General features: G+C 41.3%; 1 protein-coding gene across 2 annotated transcripts in view; it reads right to left on the bottom strand.

The window, feature by feature from the left end:
- LOC132463058 (solute carrier family 22 member 13-like) overlaps window positions 1–13155 on the bottom strand; it is a 33959-nt gene extending 20804 nt beyond the window's left edge. The window contains exons 1-10 of one of the 2 annotated variants that reach the window (XM_060058951.1): window positions 12413–13153; window positions 12234–12337; window positions 11610–11764; window positions 10947–11115; window positions 7712–7832; window positions 6382–6476; window positions 5769–5983; window positions 5409–5517; window positions 4928–5134; window positions 3287–3869 (exon numbers count right to left, since the gene is read on the bottom strand). In XM_060058951.1, the coding sequence (XP_059914934.1) occupies window positions 3791–3869; window positions 4928–5134; window positions 5409–5517; window positions 5769–5983; window positions 6382–6476; window positions 7712–7832; window positions 10947–11115; window positions 11610–11764; window positions 12234–12337; window positions 12413–12787 (1629 nt within the window). In that variant the 5' untranslated portion in view covers window positions 12788–13153 and the 3' untranslated portion in view covers window positions 3287–3790. Of the gene's footprint in view, window positions 1–3286; window positions 3870–4927; window positions 5135–5408; window positions 5518–5768; window positions 5984–6381; window positions 6477–7711; window positions 7833–10946; window positions 11116–11609; window positions 11765–12233; window positions 12338–12412 lie in introns of those variants that run through there. The other variant, XM_060058952.1, reaches the window with a different exon arrangement.
- Window positions 13156–19492: the final 6337 nt, after the last annotated feature.

Genomic DNA, 19492 nt, shown 5'->3' on the forward strand with positions numbered 1-19492 from the left:
CCCCGAGGGGGTCGGTCGGGGTGAGGTCATTCGTTGAAACACACAGAGAGCTAACTTGATGACCACATAGAGCATAATAACGGGAAGGACAAACGGTTGTGCGATTTGGACTATCTGAGAAAACATGGACCCACCCATCCCACTTAGCCATCCTCCCAAAGACCAACCCGCAGTTTCCGACTTCAGCCTGGCCACATTATCATAGATGTCATGAACATAATTAGACACATTCGTAGACGCATCGGGGACGTATGTGCAACATCTCTGGTGTAAATGGCGCTCGATAAAGAAACAGTACCCTCCAAGATGCACAGCAAGGAAGTCCAATAGATACTGATGTTGGAAAATCATTGTTCTAAGCCCGTACAATTCATGATTAAGATCAGTCAGGCCATGGCCGGAAGCGTTCGCTATAGCGTCAATAATATGTACTAAATCTCTAATCTCATCAAGAGCAACTGTGATGCCATGGTTTGGAATGATAGCAGAAAAGACTCTTTGAGTTGGAGTAGCAACTTGAAAATTCTGATGGAATAAATCACGCTTAGATCTAATTGTAGCATTACCCTTCAAATGTTCCTCTGACACAATCTCCAAAGCAGGCACTACATAGGCGACATAACATGAACCACTCCAATTAGGAGGCAGATATGAATAAGCGTCCTGTCCAAACACAAACATGGTCCCATTTACCACTGGCAAGGCATCAGTGGCAATCGTTTGGCCAGGTGAAGCACCAGGCACGCGGGTTAATGGGGGTAGGGGGACATTCACCAACAGATTCTTCTCTGATATGGAAACCTGTTCCTGGCCCACAATAGCTGAATATGAACACACACTCTTACCCATAAGGCAAACTGTCAGAAGAGGTAGTTCTCCGCAAGCCGACATGGATCACGGACTGCAAGAGATGTGCTCCCAGATGGAGACTAACCTGGATATGAGTTGAATTTTATGAAAACGTCCTAGGCCTATAGCAATTCAAGTTGTTAATTTATCAATGTCCCAGTTACGCTGAGAAGCGTATTTTCTTAACAAACTGTTAGAGGTTTTGACAGTTTGGTTATCATATTTACTTATATGCCAACCAGACAAGAAATGTAAACTGCTTTAATTAAATGCTACTAATTAAAAATGATAATATAATAGCTCTATTACCTTTTCTGAAAAGTTAATAGTCGGTTATGGGTGATATGAAGGCTATTTAACAACAGTGTGTCGTGTACAAAAGTGCTACAAAAAAGGCTACAAAAGTAGCTCCTAGTTAGCAGCTGGCTTGTAGAACAAAGTTCCTTTTGAAATATATCACTGCATTTGCCACTGTAGGGTGTGTAGATAGTTGAGGTTTGTTACACTGCAATATACATATTGACCGAAACGATTTCCTCTTTGTATCCGCAGACGAGTTTAATCAGCCACCAGCCGACGAGGAGGTAGTCGTTGGCAGGAAGTGGAAAGTTTATTTATTTGTAGCAGCTTGACAAATTGGACGAAATTATAAAGCTGCAGAAAGAAACAATTGCATTTCAAAAAGAAAGAAACAAAATCTTAAGGCAATTTACAACAGCCATTGCTCGCATGCCTGAGCACAATGAGCAATAATGTGTCAACATTGTAATTTAACTTATTCTATTAATTTATTAATAATCTATTAATTTATGTGATGCACATGCAATATATAATTAACGCAATAAACAATATACTTAACAACTTAGTCATTCATTTATTAATAGTTCAACTCTATTAAGCCTATTTTGACCTATAACCTTGCTGCAATTTCCTCCCTCTTTTGCTGTGCTACTCTCCTCTGTTCCACCCTAGGCCCATCGACAGCGGGAATGACATCATCAATAACATCTGCATCCAAAATTACTGCCCCGTCCTCTCCTTCATGGATTAGAATGAAATTGTGTAGAACACATGTGCTGGCTATTACTTTTGGTATTGTTTCAAGTAGGACCATGTCGAGATAGTGGAGTTTTCCCCATTTGCATTTGAGGAGTCCAAAGGCACGTTCAATGTGCACCCTTGTTGAGCTGTGTACATTGTTGTAATGGTTTTGATGCTCAGTTAAGTGTCCATTGTCTCTGTATGGGACATGCAGGTTTGTGTCTAAGGGGTAGGCAGAATCAACAAGTAAATGGTACTGGGGAGGGAGGGGAAGAGCTGTCAACATGGCCTTTAGGTCACTGTTACGGTACACTCTTGAGTCATGTACAGATCCAGCATTTCCAGTGTGTATATGAGTAAAACGTAACTGTCTGTCACATACAGCCTGTAGCTGAAAACTTGCATAGCCCTTCCTGTTAATGAACAAATCCCTATGTGTTGATGGCCCTTTGATCGGAATGTGAGTGCCATCAAGACATCCAATTACACCTGGGAAACCTCCCTTTCTCTCAAATTGAACTTTCTGTTTCTTCTCCATTATTCTCGAGTTTCTTTCTCTCTTTAAGTGACGTGACTGATTGACTGATGACAGCCGCGGCCCGAGGGGCGCGACCTCGGCCCTCAGGTAATGGGCCTTTCAGGTTAAGTTGACAGCCCGCACGCCCAAGAGGGAAGGGACCTCCAGAAAAAATAAATAAAATCAAATTAAACCTTGTCGGTCACAAAGGCCTGCCAGCCCACCGGCCATCTGGCATACAGGGCAAATACCCTGTATGCCAGATGGTTATACGCCCTGCGTAGAACCCAATAAAGCTAATTTGATGCAAGTGGTCAAACAGAATATGTTAAAATGTGTTTATAGAGACATGCATACATTTTATTGCGTCAAAACAATTGGCCTCTGATATATTCAGGCTATGAGAAGACACAATAAATTAAATAAAATGAATGCCCACAGATGTCAGAGTCTGTAGGATATGGCTGCATTAAAGGTGCACTGTTCATCTGTTGTCTGTAGCGTCCCCTATGGTGACTATAACAAAGTTAACCCTGCATGTTGGCTCCTTGAAGCTCATTGGACAAATTTTTGCTTCTGGCAAACATATTTTTTACGACAATCGCAATCATCTCACTCAAACAATTAGAGCCTTGGCCCTCAACCATCCCAATGTTGGTTTCATACTCAAATATGAGTATGAACTATTGGCTTCACTGGTAGCTACGTTGTGGTTATTGTTTTTAAACGCCATGCTGGCATGCCGGTTGCTGTAAATCCTCGGGTGCCGGTAAACAGTGCGCTCATTAACTGCAAACGGGAACCTTCAGTTCACCATTCACCAAATATCAATACCACTGATCTCAAGCAATTATCAAAGATTTGTACTCAGATATTAAATTAACAGAATGCTTGACTTCATGAAAGATCGAATTCACACAATCACAAGACACGATATAATGATCACAAGATAAGCTGAGCCATTTCAAGAGCAAACAAACTGAAAAAAAAACATAAAAAACATGGAGAAACAGGTAAACACAATTAACTCAATAATACCCATTTAGCTAAAGGAGATGATGTAAAAGACACAAACAAGATTAACAATTTAAATTCTACAATTAAAACCATCTTATTTCCAGTGTCATCTACTCACACACGTGCACAAGCACATACACAGACAGACAGACAGACAGACAGACAGACAGACAGACAGACAGACAGACAGACAGACAGACAGACAGACAGACAGACAGACAGACAGACAGACAGACAGACAGACAGACGCACACACACACACACACACACACACACACACACACACACACACACACACACACACACACACACACACACACACGATAATTTGATCTTGAAGGTGGTGGTGGTCATGTGGCCGTGAGCCTAGAGTTTGCTTGAGCTAATAACAGCAGTGTGTTCATCAGTGATAGACCTTCTTCCCTTCGCCATTTTGGCTCCATCACTGCCATTGAGACACAACACAGATTAGCACATGCAAGAATGACAATCAGAATGGTACAGTGGTCATGATCCGTGTGTGTGTGTGTGTGTGTGTGTGTGTGTGTGTGTGTGTGTGTGTGTGTGTGTGTGTGTGTGTGTGTGTGTGTGTGTGTGTGTGGGGCTGAACGATTAATCAAATTCAAACCGACATCGCAATGTAATATAATGCGATATGCAAATCGCAAAGGCTGCGATAAAAAAAAGAGGGGGTGGGTGGATGGGTTTTGTTAATGTTACTGACTGGTGATCAGCATGATTCGTATTTATTTTTATTTTACAATTCAATAGTTAAATAAAGATGTTAAAATATCAATTCATGCATCAATTTATCTCAACACATCGGCCTGGCCTTAAGGAAAAAGCAGTTTATATGTTGACTGCTTCCAATGTTGTGTTGGTCATACTATAGAATGATTTATTGCTTGTTTATTGAATAATACAGAACAAAAGGAACTTTAAAAAGATTCAGCGCCATGTGTGTGTGTGTGTGTGTGTGTGTGTTTGTGTGTCAATGTCCTCACTTGGACAAGAGTGACAGCCTAGAAGACCAACAACAAGCTGGACACCTAAAACCACACTTAAAAATCACATCAATAGAGTACTAAAGTGAAAACGTCACGTTGTCCTGGCAACCGGATTTTCAGTTCTAAACAACCGAACGAGAGATGGCGTTTTCCATTGCTTCCATGTGTTGTTTCTTTCAAAATGGTGGGTGAAAATCACTACCAATTGAAAACATGTCGAGGCGTTCATGTATTCCCCTGGGGTATTGAAATGAAAAGTTTGCGCTAACTTACATCATTGATAAAGCAAACTCGCAAATCAATTTGCCAAAAAATTGCTCCTTTTCTACCAAACGTTCGTGTGGCATAGGATTTCCCCTTGTTAATTTGGTTTGTGTAGAACCGAAAATCGGTTGCTATGGAAACGTGACGTCACACTTTAGTACTCTATTATTGATTATATATCATTTGTTAGCTCCAACCCTTGGCCACTCATAGATCACAGATCAGTTGTTACCTCTGGATCTCAGCCTGTGCGGTGGAGTCTGCCAGCTCTCTCCCGCACGTCTCTGGGAGCAGGAAGATGAGGGCTCCACCCAGCAAGGTGAGGCTGCTGAACACTGAGATGGGTATGGACCAGTGGTATAGCGCCAGCAGGTTGACTGAGGGAGCCAACAGCCCTGCCACTCTAGTCGCTAGGCTCCCGAGTCCAGCTGCAGTATGTCTGAAAACCACATCACTATCACTGTCCTTCATATTCCTCATTATCATCCTCATCCCCTTCATCCAGATTATCAATCATAATCATTATCCTAATCACACTTATCTTCTTCATAATCAACACAAATCTTTATCATCACCATTATCAGTGGCACAACTATCTTCAGAAACATGACCACCATCATCATCATCATCACCACCACATAGGGGAGGAGTGAGAAACTAAATAAAAACGCAGAAGTCCACTCAAAGGACCTCAAGGTGTGTTGTTGTCTTACCTCGCGGACGTGGGAAACAGCTCCTGAATGTAAACGCTGCATATGCTGGAACCCAAGATCATAAGGATCCGCGCCAGGATGGCCAACACGGTCACAGCGATGGCATTTCCTGTGATGTCCAAGTGAGAAACCGCAGATTAAGCCAAATGTACCGTCTTTATCTTCAAAGAAACATCTGATTTACTACAAAAGAAGACACTCTTGCCAACAGCGCCTTACAGTCTATGCAGATGCACGTCATTTAAGGTGCAGTACGAGAGATTGAGTGGCATCCAGTGGTGAGGTTGCAAGAGTGTTCTGTTACCCACACCCCTACACTGTCCCGTCCACCTATATAATGTGTCCGAGAATGTGTGTTACCTGCGGGAACAGCCAGGATGCTGAGGCACGCTAGACCCCCCACCAGGAGGGTGAATATCAGGGATAACTTCCTGCCTGCGAGCTCCAACAGCCAGAAGCACAGCAGATGAGCCGGTAACTCTGTGAGTCCGAACAGCATCTGGGTCAGGAAGATGTCCAGCCCAAACTTCCCCACGTTAAACGAGAGGCAGTTAAAGGTGAGGTTCACTGCAAACCTAAAAGATTTGTTAGTCAACAGATTAAGAAAGGTATTCGTAATCATGTTGTACAATGCAGGTCATGTGGCCAGGTTTGAAACGTTTCATTGTCTTCTACTTATTTCATTTATTTCACGAGGACGAAACTTTCACATTTTGAATATTTGTGACCGGGCCAAAAGGGATACAACAGCACACAAACAGATAATTAAACTAACACCAGCATGGACTGATGATTTGTCAACAGCGTTGTCTGAATAAGGAGCTCCAGACCCCTGAATGATGCTGTTTCAATAAAATTTTCTTTGGCAGGAGCCCCGTAACAGAAAAATTATGCTATTATGAATGTTAAATTGCTTTCAGTTTTGATTAATATTTCCATTGAGTCCATTTAGAGAGGGTAGCCTACAACTCACCATGATAATGTTAAGATCAGGAAGCTTTTTCGAAGCACAGGTGATGTGATAAGGACCCTTATGCCCCCTTTCTCCACAGTCTTATTCACTGCAATCTGTTATGGATTAGATTAAATTATATAATAAAGTAATTTTCAGTAGCAAAAGTAGAATTCCCCATCTGAAATATTAACAATATACGAGTATTTGTATCTTATATATAAATAAATAAATATGATAATAATTATTCATCGTAACAGCCGTAGCCTAAATAACATCACTGTTTAGAACAAGTACCCTCTCCCTTCGATAAATTCAGCTTTTGAACCCCTCCAAGGAGCTACCATCTTCTCCAAGCTGGACCTCCGGATTGCCTACCACCTTGTTAGAATTAGGGAGGGAGACATATGGAAAACGGCTTTCCACACACCACTTGTTCATTTTGAGTACCTGGTCATGCCCTTTGGACTGACAAATGCCCAAGCTTTTCTACCGCTCTTCTAAATTATGTTATCCGCGACTTCCTCAACCGTTCAGTTTTTGTATAAATCGATGACATTCCGTTTTTTCCGGCAACATGGAGGAACACATCATCCATTTGAGACAGGTTCTCCAGAGACTCCTTGGGAACAAGCTGTATGTCAAGGCAGAGAAATGTGAGTTCAATGTGGGTTCGGTTTCATTCCTAGGATAAATCTTTGAGAGCGGGCAGGTGAAGACAGGGAAGGTGCAGACCGTGGCAGAGTGGTCTACACTCAATGACGGTTAAAAAGCACAAGTCCTTCCTTGGCTTCTCCAACTTCTACCGTTGGTTCATCAGGGACTAGCAGAGTGGCAGGGCCCCTTACCAAGCCCACCTCTCCTGCAACTCTGTTCTCCTGGACCGCTGAGGCAGACGCTGCGTTCAGGGAGCTGAAGAGACGTTTCACCTCAGCCCCTGTCCTAATCAACCCAGATCCTTCAGGTCCCTTTATGGTGGAGGTGGCGGTCCTGCCACAGTGCCGACAGTCATCCTCACCAGATTTAAAAAAAAATAAAAAACGGTCCATGTCCATGTGTTAGTCTCCATAGGATACCCTCCGACGTCATTTCGGACCTTGGACCACAATTCATCTGCCAAGTTTGGAAGGCTTTCTGTCAAGCCATAGGATCTCAAGGCCTAGGATCTCAAGGCCTAGGATCTCAAGGCCTAGGATCTCAAGGCCTAGGATCTCAAGGCCTAGGATCTCAAGGGATCGTCCCCTCAAGATTGTATCCAGGAAACTCACCCCCTGTTGAGCCGCTCTTTTAGTGCTTTCATACACAACACGCGATTTGGGCCTATTATTTCCAATAGAACTTTGCACGATACCTTTTCGAATAGGGATTCTGGAACGGTGCGTCTGTTGATGGCCGCTGCTTTGAGGATCAACTCTTTGGCCTCCTCTGCCCTCCCCCTGTCCAGCAGCCAGCGGGCCGACTCCGGTATAAACCTTTACAAAAGTAAGGTGAAAGGACTTTCATTGAAGCATCACTGAGCAACCCCCTGGCAGTGATATTTTAGTTGCTACATACAACCCTATATCCACACAGAAATGAGGCTGTTCTGACCTAATCTATTATGAATTAAAGTGAATATCGACAAATAAGAAACAAATATAAAAACCTAAGATTCCATTGTCCCTATACCATATATCGATTTGAAAGTAGGCAATGGCTCTTTCATTAAAGGCTCATTTTAATCAATAGGACATGTATGTGTTATCTATCAGATTGAATCAAATCGCAGCGGATCGTGAGAACATTGAATCGAATTGCATCAAATCGTTCAATATTAAAATGTATTGTCCCTGAATCGTATTGTAGCACATGTATCTAGATACGTATCAGATCGTCCTATAAAGGAGAAATGCACATCCCTATTTGCGACACTACTTTGCTCTACTGAAAGAACTACCACTTAACACCAAAGACAAACACCAAAGATCTTAGAGATTGGCACTTAAACTCACATCTATACAAAAGACAATCCATGTAAAAGTCCCTACACTTCATTTAAACCTGAAGGTTTGTTAGTCAAATAATGATGAGGAATGTAAAAAACATTTATCATGAATAAATAACTGTAAAAAAAAAAAAAAAGAGAAGGGAATTCATAATGTTTAATTGTATATTTGTAATTTAAAATAGTAAGGGAGACAGCCCATTGATAAATAATAAATGAATTATATTCTAGTGAGGATTTATATCCTCTCCCTCTCAGGGGCCCCCTGAATCGTCATTACGTGTGACCCCTGTCTATGGGGTCAGAACAGTCTCATTAATAATGAATGCAAAGAGAAGGATTCACAAATGTATTTTGTGATTTATATATAAATTACTCTCTTCTCACAAATACATTTCAATGCACACATAAATGGATATCGGTATGTATAAATGTAAAATAAATCCATAAACAAAAATAAGTTTCACAAACACATTTCTTGTCCACACACAAATGTGCCTTGTCCTAAATAAAAATAATAAAAAATATAAAAATAAAAATAAATATAAATCCATAAATATATTAATTAAGAAAATATTTGCAATTTTCATCAAAATGTATTTGGATGTTGTTACATTTATATACAAACTGTTAAACTTGAATTTACAAGACGATTTTCATTTGTGAACTTATTTGCAATTGTGTGTGAACTGGTCTGTATTTATACATGTGGATTTTTGAGACTCTCCTGACGTCGCTAGATTCACAAATGCATTTTTTTCAAGAAGGAACTCTCTGTAGCCAATCAGATGCCTCCCTCGTTTTCAGCCAATCACATGACTGCAGTGACTGGGATTTTACAATCGGTGCCGTTTACTACTTTAACGGCACCGACAATCCCAAAACCCAGTCGAAACTAGATGGAAAAAGTGTGCATCTAAACGTGACGCAGCTTTTACTTCTTCGCCACCTAGAGATTGTAATGTACGATCATTCAAAAAACCCATGTTATTTCCCATAGACATTTGACAAAGGGAACCGGGAGGCAAGTTTATTTTTTGCAGGGTGGTAGCGGGAAGCTCGTGAATATTCATGAGGGAACTCATCCCTCATTGGCTGGGACTTGGCTTGCTGGGACTTTGTCAGAGGGCTTGTGAAAACAGAGGGCTTGTGAAAATCACGAACGCAAATAAATGAAACGTTGTTATAAATCAACACAAATCATTGTATCAATAGTGTGACACATGTTATACAGTAGTTGTTTTTAGACGAGTTAGCATTACGAGCTAACGTTTGTTTTGGCACTTACAGAAAGGTAGCTATAGAGTTGCCGTGTAGTAGGTGGATTGAGGGGTGAAAATCAATATTAAAATTCTTTTAGCCCTACGCGAAAATATTATATGGATAGGCCTACAGATTTTATGGCCCTTCTTTCTATAATGTAATTGGTTGTGGGGTGTGGCAGAACCACTATGAACAAATATCAGAAATCATACGGTTTATTCTTGTCCATCTACACCTAACCTCCAGCAGCTCCATCTCCTCAAAGTTGACATGGGTCTGGCAAATGTTGCAAAATCCTGCCAGTATGCTCACCACTTCTAGAAATAGAACAGAATGGAATCTTAATGGAAATATCAAGACATGGATGGACAAACAATTAGAAAAAAAAACTTGGAAACAATCACCAGCTGCCGAAAGCACTGCGATGCGCTATACATAACGTTATAAAATATAATAAATACAAAAAGGATTTACTACAGTAGCCCCTGTGACACATAACAGTTTCACAGGGGCTTTTAGACGAGTGAGCTAACGTTTGTACTTACAGAAAGGTAGCTATAGAGTTGCCGTGTAGTAGGTGGGTATCATGTGTCACATTATTCGTGTTGATTTATAACAACGTTTAATTCATTTGCGTTCGTGATTTTCACACAAGCCCTCTGACAAAGTCCCAGCGAGCCAAGTCCCAGCCAACAAGTCCCAGCCAATCAGGGATGAGTTCCCTCATGAATATTCACGAGCTTCCCGCTACGACCCTGCAAAAAAAAAATTCGCAACCGTGAGGCTCGGAGTCTGGACTCAGAGGTCGGAACTGCAGTCGTGTGATTGGCTGAAAACGAGGGAGGCATCTGATTGGCTACAGAGAGTTCCATGTTGAAAAAAATGCATTTGTGAATCTAGCGACGTCAGGAGAGTCTCAAAAATCCACATATAAATACAGTCCAGTTCACAAACAAATGCAAACAAGTTCACAAATGAAAAGCGTCTTGTTAATTCAAGTTTAACAGTTTGTATATGAATGTAACAACATCCAAATACATTTTTGATGAAAATTGCAAATATTTTTTTAATTAATATATTTATGGATTTATATTACATTTATTTAAAACAAGGCACATTTGTGTGTGGATCAGAAATGTGTTTGTGAAACTTATTTTTGTTTATGGATTTATTTTACATTTATACATACCGATATCCATTCATTCATACTCCGAAGAGAGTAATTTATATTTAAATCGCAAAATACATTTGTGAATCCTTCTCTGTGCATTCATTAATAATGACACTGTTTTGACCCCAGACCTGTCTCCTTCTGCTGCACTTCGTGACCCATACATACCATATGTAGACAGCAACCAGGCCCATCGGCGCCGCCATGACCAACTGAGCCACCCTCCAATCACGGATTAGGTAGATGATCCCCGCCATACACGCCAGCCCGGCAGCCCCCGACCACTGGCCCCCACACGCGCCCATTGAGCGCTTGGTTATCCCTATCCACTCAGTCACTGCCGGGAAGGAGAGCCATGCTATTGGGTACAATATTCGGCCGGCAGTATGCCCACATGGCATAAACCTTTGACGATCCGACATGTGTCAACAAAGGCCTTTTGTGTTTTGGTTTTGAGGTCCCAAGAAATAGTGGATGGAAAATAGTTTTTCTTAACGTGCCATTCAAACCGGCACTGTGTAGTTTTTTCGACTGCAGCTCAGTCCTCCGTTGAAACATATCTAAACTAGAAAGTTTTTTTTTTTTTCTCAATAAGTCGTTTTATTCTGTCCCCCACCTTAGGAAAACGTACATAGTGCGGGTTCAACTGTAGTATACAGGTCTTTGGTTTGAATTGTCTGAAGATTAAGTTATTTACATCAAAGGTTATGGTGAATGACTTACGCTTAATGTTTGACTGATATATCTGCCTTTCCATTATATTTGCACTGGGTTCTGAGTGAAAGGCTACTAAGAGAAGAGGAAGAGAAGTATTGCATACGGTGTACTCACTCAACACGATGGCGTTCATCCGGGAGCCCCCATAGCCCACGCCCGCCCCAAACTGGGAGGCCAGATATAAGTAGTAGTTGGGACTAAGGCCACTTGTGACCGTGAATATAAAAAGGAACAGCACTGGAATCTGAATGGTCCGTCTGCGGCCAAACCTGTCAGAATTTTTTTTGGAATTGTTTTTATGTAGAATTTGTCTCCCACTTGTTTTTTTTAGAATGTTTTGATAAAACAAAGTGGCCTATATATTTTTTTGTATCAACATTCCTCATATTTTCATGATGAATGTTGTGTGAAATACATAGACCTGCATACAGGATACATAATTAATAATATCGGAATGCTTGAATCGTCATGTTGACTCAAAAATATATATATATATTTTTGTAAGCAACAAACGTCAATATCGACAGTTGAAACCACTAAATATGAAATCGCACAATAAAATCGTAATATCCTATCGCTACATTTACAGAATCCCAATATTTACAGAACCACAATAGCTATCATATTGGTACTCAAAATAAATTGTAAAAATATCGTATTGTGAGGTTCCGGCCTATTTCCATCCCTATAATGAATGAAAAAAATAATCGCCCCAAATACTTAACAGATATAACTCACGATTCTCCTAAAGGTCCGAACAGTAGCGAACCGATAAGAATGCCGGCCCCCAACACCGTTTGGGCCACCTCCACCACGTTCGCCTTGTCACAAACTAGATCAAACTGTAGGAACCACATAGAGCTGTGAAACAAGAACTGTTCTCAAAACCACAAACCCTATAACACACTAAGACTTACATCGGTGACGATGGTGGCCTGGTACAGGGTCTGGTCGTACACCCATCCGTCCCGGCAGGCGGTGGTGTGGTTCAGGCCATACTGGCGGATGGAGTCCAGGGTCCAGTTCACCGGAGCGTACATCAGACACCGGCTGAGGGAGCCGTCTGGCTCCCGGGGAACGGTCAGGTTCAGCTGCTCCTCTTCTGTCAGGTTGGGACCGGCCCCCAGGATCCAGTCTGTGTTACAGTGGCGCTCCGGGTCTGATTCCACAAAAATTACGCTGGCAAAGATAAACGATAGTAAAAGGAAGGGGATCCATATGGCTATGAGTAGAATCTTCTGAAATAATCCAAAGTCTCCAGCAGCCCTCAGCATATCTCCGAAGTCCACCATGGTGCCCCGAATGAAAACCTCTGCTCACGGATGTTACTCACAAGATTGTTATACATAATCTAGTCCATCAATGTTTAACCTTTTTGATCATTATCTTTGAAAGAGGCCATGGGGAAAAAAGAAAAGAAAACAATAGTCAGGAAAGAACAAATGCTGTATCCATTTCTTTGTATGGCACAGCCCTACAAAGAAATACTACAGTGAATCTTGGTTGGATGCACCATGGCCATGGTAACTACAGGAATTTGCACAATAAATGCGTCAGGGATGTGGCCAACAATGGAAGTGATGACTAGGTACATTTTTTTATCTCCTGTTGTTAGAAGTTATAAGCCTGTGATTGTAAGTGAGTACTCTGCAGCGCAGTGGCGTTTCTGGCCATTCTGGCACCCTACACGAGATCTCCAACCCCTCCCCCTTTAGAATGTAGGTGTTTTTTTAGTGTCTCTCTGTGTTCACATTTCTTAGTCTGGGAACAGGCCAGTGCCTCTCCTAATGATACCAGGTGTTATCCCCAACAATCATTTGTTTAGATGAAGAAAGAAAATGGCAAAATTTGAAAAAAACAAACACATTTCCCTGGTGGGTAAAGTCCTCCAAGGACCTTGTTGGCATATTTTTGCTTTCGCTGCAGTATTTAGCTAACAAATGGCCTGAAATGGCCTTCAGTTCGAGGACATTTATATGCTCTGTCGTCCACGGAGGTTGCCAAATGCCCCTTACCGAACGTCCTTCCCAGACAGCCCCCCACCCTGTTAGGGATGCATCTGTCGGTTGTTCATGTATCTCTAACTGAGAAGGCGTTCCAATCCTAACCGTAAATAAAAAACAGTTGGGACTTGCTACATCTGAACAAAATTCTTAGTTTAAATAGTCATTTGGATCGTTGACACATGAATCACGACTGAAGAAGAAAGAACACAATCCTAACACTAAATGGGCTTTCACCTTCATCCTGTTCGCATCCTCCCGGCCAAACCCCTGTCTCTGACCCCCCACCGTCAAGGGGTTGATCACGGAAGCAACTTGGGGGGTTAGGATCGTTTCATACAGTCCTTACAATAGAACCTCCACTGGTCTGTGTGCCAATCTCTCACCTAGATTTGAATCCTCTTCCATACAACCTACAACCAACGCCTCCAACAAGTAAAGCTGAGAACAATAAAGGTATACGTTTATAAATGAACAACACATTTAGGGAGGGCAGTGTAGCTTAAGCAATCAGAAGGGGACAAGGGTCATGCTTTAACAATGGGGGATAGGTAGTCAAGAGGAGATAGAGGTAGCATGTATGGGAGACCATCATAAAGTTAGCTATAAATAAAAGTGCTAAAACCAGTCGATGATGCTGGTGAGACCTTGAGAAGATATCAGCCTTACACACAGAAGAAACTGTGGCGAATATAATGCCTGTGGAGGTCATTTTTATGCCACATAAGAAAAACTAAAACACACCACTTAATAATAATAATACATTTAATTTAGAGGCGCCTTTCAAGACACCCAAGGTCACCTTACAGAGCATATAGTCATCATACATTTTTTAAAAAACAAGACATTGTGGAAAAATAAATAAATAAATAAACATAAGCAATAAGAAATAAATAAAACAAAAACAAGACAAAACAAAACAAAAAAACAATCAAAACAGTGATCAGTTAGACGTTGTGTGTGAGTTTGAACAGGTGAGTTTTGAGTTGTGACTTGAAGGTTGTAATGGTGTCTGACTGTTTTATGTGTGGGGGGAGGGAGTTCCAGAGCCTGGGTGCTGAACAGCTGAATGACCTGACTTGGGGGCACTCACACCCCTACCTATCCCTCTCCGTATATTAGCAGATAATTAGCATCTCGTGGAGACCTGAGCACCCTGCTCAACACGGACAACCTCTTCTGCAACAGCATACAGTGTACTGTCAGAAGGACAGCAGCTCACCCATTTTATACCCCATGGCCCCTCCCACTAGACATGCCCAATCAACAGGGGGATTATAATACTGTGGCATTTTGCAACTCAACCATGAATAAACTCATCAAATATACAGCATGCATGTTAAAGTTCATTTCATCTTGGAGATCAGTGATTTTCACTAGTGCATTTAGGCTTGTCGCTCATTAATGTCCAATGTCAAAGTCCAGTGTCCTCCTTTGACACAAGGGAAAATGGTTTGGCCCAAATTGGGCCAATCAGTGGCAGCAGGTGTTTCCTGACACCATATTTAAAGCCCTCAGCCCCACCCTGACTCTTTAAGGCTGCATCCGAATACCTAGTACATACTATTTCTGTCTAGTGTCTACTACTTGACCATACTACACTTGACTGTGTAGTACGGTCTACAGACATGCGTAGAACGCCTCCGAACGCCGCCGAAACTCCACCGGATGTTTGGAGATGACGTATCTCCCCCCAGATGGCGGCAAAATGTACCTGTTTTCCGTCTTGTTATCGTTGCTATTAAATAAAAAAATTTCTCTTTCTATGCGAATGGCTCTTGAAATGGATATCTCTGCTAGAAGGCGTCGTCGTCGGTCATCTCGTAGAGCGACTTACCGGCAGGTTATGTTGTATATATGTGGACATTTGGTAAGTCATTTTTTTGGAATAATAATAATGTTATTTGTTACTCCGAGAAAAAGACGATTGAAGTTAATTTTTCCTTTTTTATTGAACACACACACACACACACACACACACACACACACACACACACACACACACACACACACACACACACACACACACACACACACACACACACACAAAGCCGCTGTTGGTGGTGTCGGGTCAGCCATCTCTTCTTCGTTTGTTACCAGACTCCGGTTGCATTGTGGGATAGCGTAGTGTGGTCCGTGGTTCACTTTGGCGGTAGTATGCATTCGGAAACGACTTCCATACTACAGAATGCATACTAGAGTATTCGGACGCGCTAGATTTTTCGCATACTACAAAATGCATACTGTATAGTATGCAAGTACGAGTATTCGGATGCAGCCTTAGTCTGCAGTACAGAGCCATGGTGAGAGGGAGAGATTGTTTGTGAGTGTTTGTTGCTTGAATAAAGAGCTTGAATTTACTGTATTCTTGAAGGTTTGCTGTTCATACACTATCCATCAATGCACGCTATTGATGGGCAGTTAAACAGATAGGGACAATGTCAAACCGTCACACCGTGCAATGTAAATATTTCCACTGTAATCACCACCATCACCACCAAGTGTGATGACGGTCACACGGTGCGTTCCCTCTCAAGCTCCACCTGTTATTGATTATGTATCAGTTGTAACCTCCGGCCTATTATTGATTATGGATCAGTTGTTACCTTCGGCCTGTTATTAATTATGGATCAGATGTTACCTCCGGCCCACTTCTTGTTATTGATTATGGATCAGTTGTTACCTCCGGCCCTCGGCCTGTTATTGATAATGAATCAGTTGTTATCTCCGACCCTCTGCCTGTAATTGATTATGGATCAGTTGTTATCTCTGATCCTCTGCCTGTTATTGATCATGGATCAGTTGTTACCTCCAGCCCTCGGCCTGCTATTGATTATGGATCAGTTGTTAACTCTGGACCTCTGCCTGTTATTGATTATGGATCATTTGTTATCTCCGGCCTATTATTGATTATGGATCAGTTGTTATCTCTGGACCTCTGCCTCTTATTGATTATGGATCAGTTGTTACCTCTCAACCTCCGCCTGTGCGTCGGAGTCTGCCAGCTCTCTCCCCTGGGTCTCTGGGAGCAGGAAGGCGAGGGATCCACCCAACAGGGTGAGACTGCTGAACACTACGATGGGTATGGAGTAGTGGTACACCGCCAGCAGGTTGAGTGGTGGAGCCAACAGCCCTGCCACTCTAGTCGCGATGCCCCCTAGTCCAGTTGCAGTCTTTCTGAATACATCAATGTCCTTGTCATCAAGGTAGTCATCATCAATCATCTTCATCATCAATCATCATCAATTGTAATCATTATCCTCCTCCTTATCACCCTCATCTTCATCATTAACACAAATCTTCATCACCATCATCAGCGGCACAATTATCTTCAACAATATCAATCACCTTCATCATCATCACCACCAAATAGGGGAGGAACTAAAACTCAGAGGTCCACTCAAAGGACCTCAAGTTGTGTTGTTGTCTTACCTCGAGGACGTGGGAAACAGCTCCTGAATGTAAACGTTGCATACGCTCCCAGCCCAGTTCATAAGGATCCGCCCCATGATAGCCAACACAGTCACAGTGACGGCATTTCCTGGGATGTCACAGAGAGGAACCGCATAGGAATACAAATATTCCGTCTTTAGCTTCAAAGATTCATCTGATTTGCTACCAAATAGCAACTGGTGCTGCACGATTGGGTGAAAAAGTCATATTGCGATTATTGTGGATAATATCGCAATTGCGATACATAATAAACGAATGGTGTCATGAGTCTACTTGCTTGGTTATCAAGGAAAATGCACACAGATTACTGATAATTTTTAAATGTTTCTATCTCAACTTCAACACACAAACTTAAACTAGCATAAAAAATACAAATACAAAATAAAGGCATTTCTGCTGTGCAAACTTGTTAGGTTTTCTCAATAGTACAACTAAATAAAAAAAATAGAATAAATAAGAAAATACATATTTTAATTATTATTATTTTTTTATTACAGCCTTTTGCGGTTAGACAATCTCAAAAGCTGATATCGGGATTGCGATTAGATTAATCGTGCATCACTATTAGCAACCCCAGTGATATTTTATTTGCTACATTTAACCCTATTTCCTCAACAATTATGCTGTTATGACCTAACCTATTATGAATGTGAATATCTAGAAGATATTCCTCTAATATGTGTATGGTGAGTCGGTATCTAGCACTTAAGAAGGTAACACAATGGTGATTGCCTGTGAGAGCCTGTGTCCCACTGATGAAAGCCCTTGCATTTGCAGGATAATGAATGTTACAAACTTGGGCCCAATTCTTGGGCCCAAAGTCAAATCTCTTAACCATTATGCCACCTTTCCTTAACCTTTGGGGAAAACATCATCGGGTCAAGGAGAGATGAAAGAGTGCTTCCTTTCGAACATAGAAAAGACAGCACTGTTTGAAATGAATTAGACTCCACTTTTCCTCAACTACGTCATTGTGCGACGGCGAGTATTTCTGACCTTTAATGTCTCTGGAACTACAATTTTCGAAAGATGGACTACAGCAAGCGCTCTTTCGATCAATGCGTTCTTGTCGAATTGATTTCAATCAGTTTGTCGTCAACAGGGAGAATCACTTAGGTTGGACTTGGCCAACAGGAATATTTTAGACAATTTGAATCCCAATTCATATGGGAAGAGACTAAACTTAAGTTGATGTTGAAATAAACTGCCCCCATTATTCTTTCTTAAATGTGAAGTTGGCATTTATTTTGAATAATTTGAATAACCTTTCCTCCAAGTATTTCCGGGTCATTTCGTTAGGAAAGGAAATTCTTGAGCAAAAAACAGAATCCGTATAGGCTCCAAGTGTTTGTTGCAACACTGCTTTTATTTCTGGGGGAAATTCGCCAAAGATACGGAAATCTTAGAGATTGGCACTTAAACTCACATTTATACAGAAGGCGAAATCTAGAAAAAAAACTAAACTATTAAACCTGAAGATTTGTGAGGCAAATAATGCTGAAGAATGTTTTTATTTTTTATAGTAGGCCTAAGTAAATGACCGTTTAAAAAAAAAAGGGGTAATTCACAATGTTTAAATATAACCGCAAGCGGTGATTAACGGGGTCCGAGCTAAATTAAAAGTCAAGAACACACTAATGGAAGATATATAAATGGAACATATAATTGTCATATTTAAGGAAAGATGTTCCACTTATAAACCTGAACTGCAGCCTCATTCACATGGTCAAAATGTCTATTGATAAGCACACAACATCCATAAAACTCAAAGCATACATTTCTCAAGTGAATTAAGGGCTTTCTTCAAAATATACACCTGAAAAATCATTGAAATTATGGGGAAATTAAACATTTGTAGTCAAGAACACTAACAGAAGAAATATAAATATGACAGAGTTAATTATGAAGGAAAAATTGTAAACGGAGATGTTCCCCTTAATGCCATACGGTGTCTAGGCAGACCGATTCTTGGAAACTAATGGGCCGGAATGTGGATTGCCTTATGAATATCAGGTGCTGTTCAATGTTGTGTTTCTTAAATGAGTGGCAATGACAGAATGTCATGTTCAGCTGGTTCATAATGCTCTAATCAGGATTCAAACCCTCAACCAAAGGACCACCAGTACACAGCATTATCCCGTTGAGCCCCTGACATTCCTGAACTGCATGAAGCCTCATTCACATGGTGAAAATGTCGATTGATAAGCACACATCAAGAAAACTCCTAGCACATATTTCACAAGAGAATTAAGGGCTTGCTTAAAAGAGTACAGATCTGAAAATACCGTCACGGTATGACGGTAACGGTATTATATCACGGTATGTTAATTTTATCTTCTAATTTCGATATAAATGCCTCTGAAGGGGTAAAACACTGAAAAGGCAGCAAAATGCATGACATTTTTTTTAAATCTTTTCTCAAGTTACTTCCATCTCTGAAGAACACTAGTTTAATAGTATGGATTAGTTTCTCCACTTGCTTGCGGACCTTGCCGACCTTGTGTGCGGGCATGTAACGCGTACCTGGGATCGAGTGTTTTG

Source organism: Gadus macrocephalus, chromosome 8 (genome assembly GCF_031168955.1).
Source record: "Gadus macrocephalus chromosome 8, ASM3116895v1".
NCBI classification, from domain to species: Eukaryota; Metazoa; Chordata; class Actinopteri; order Gadiformes; family Gadidae; genus Gadus; species Gadus macrocephalus.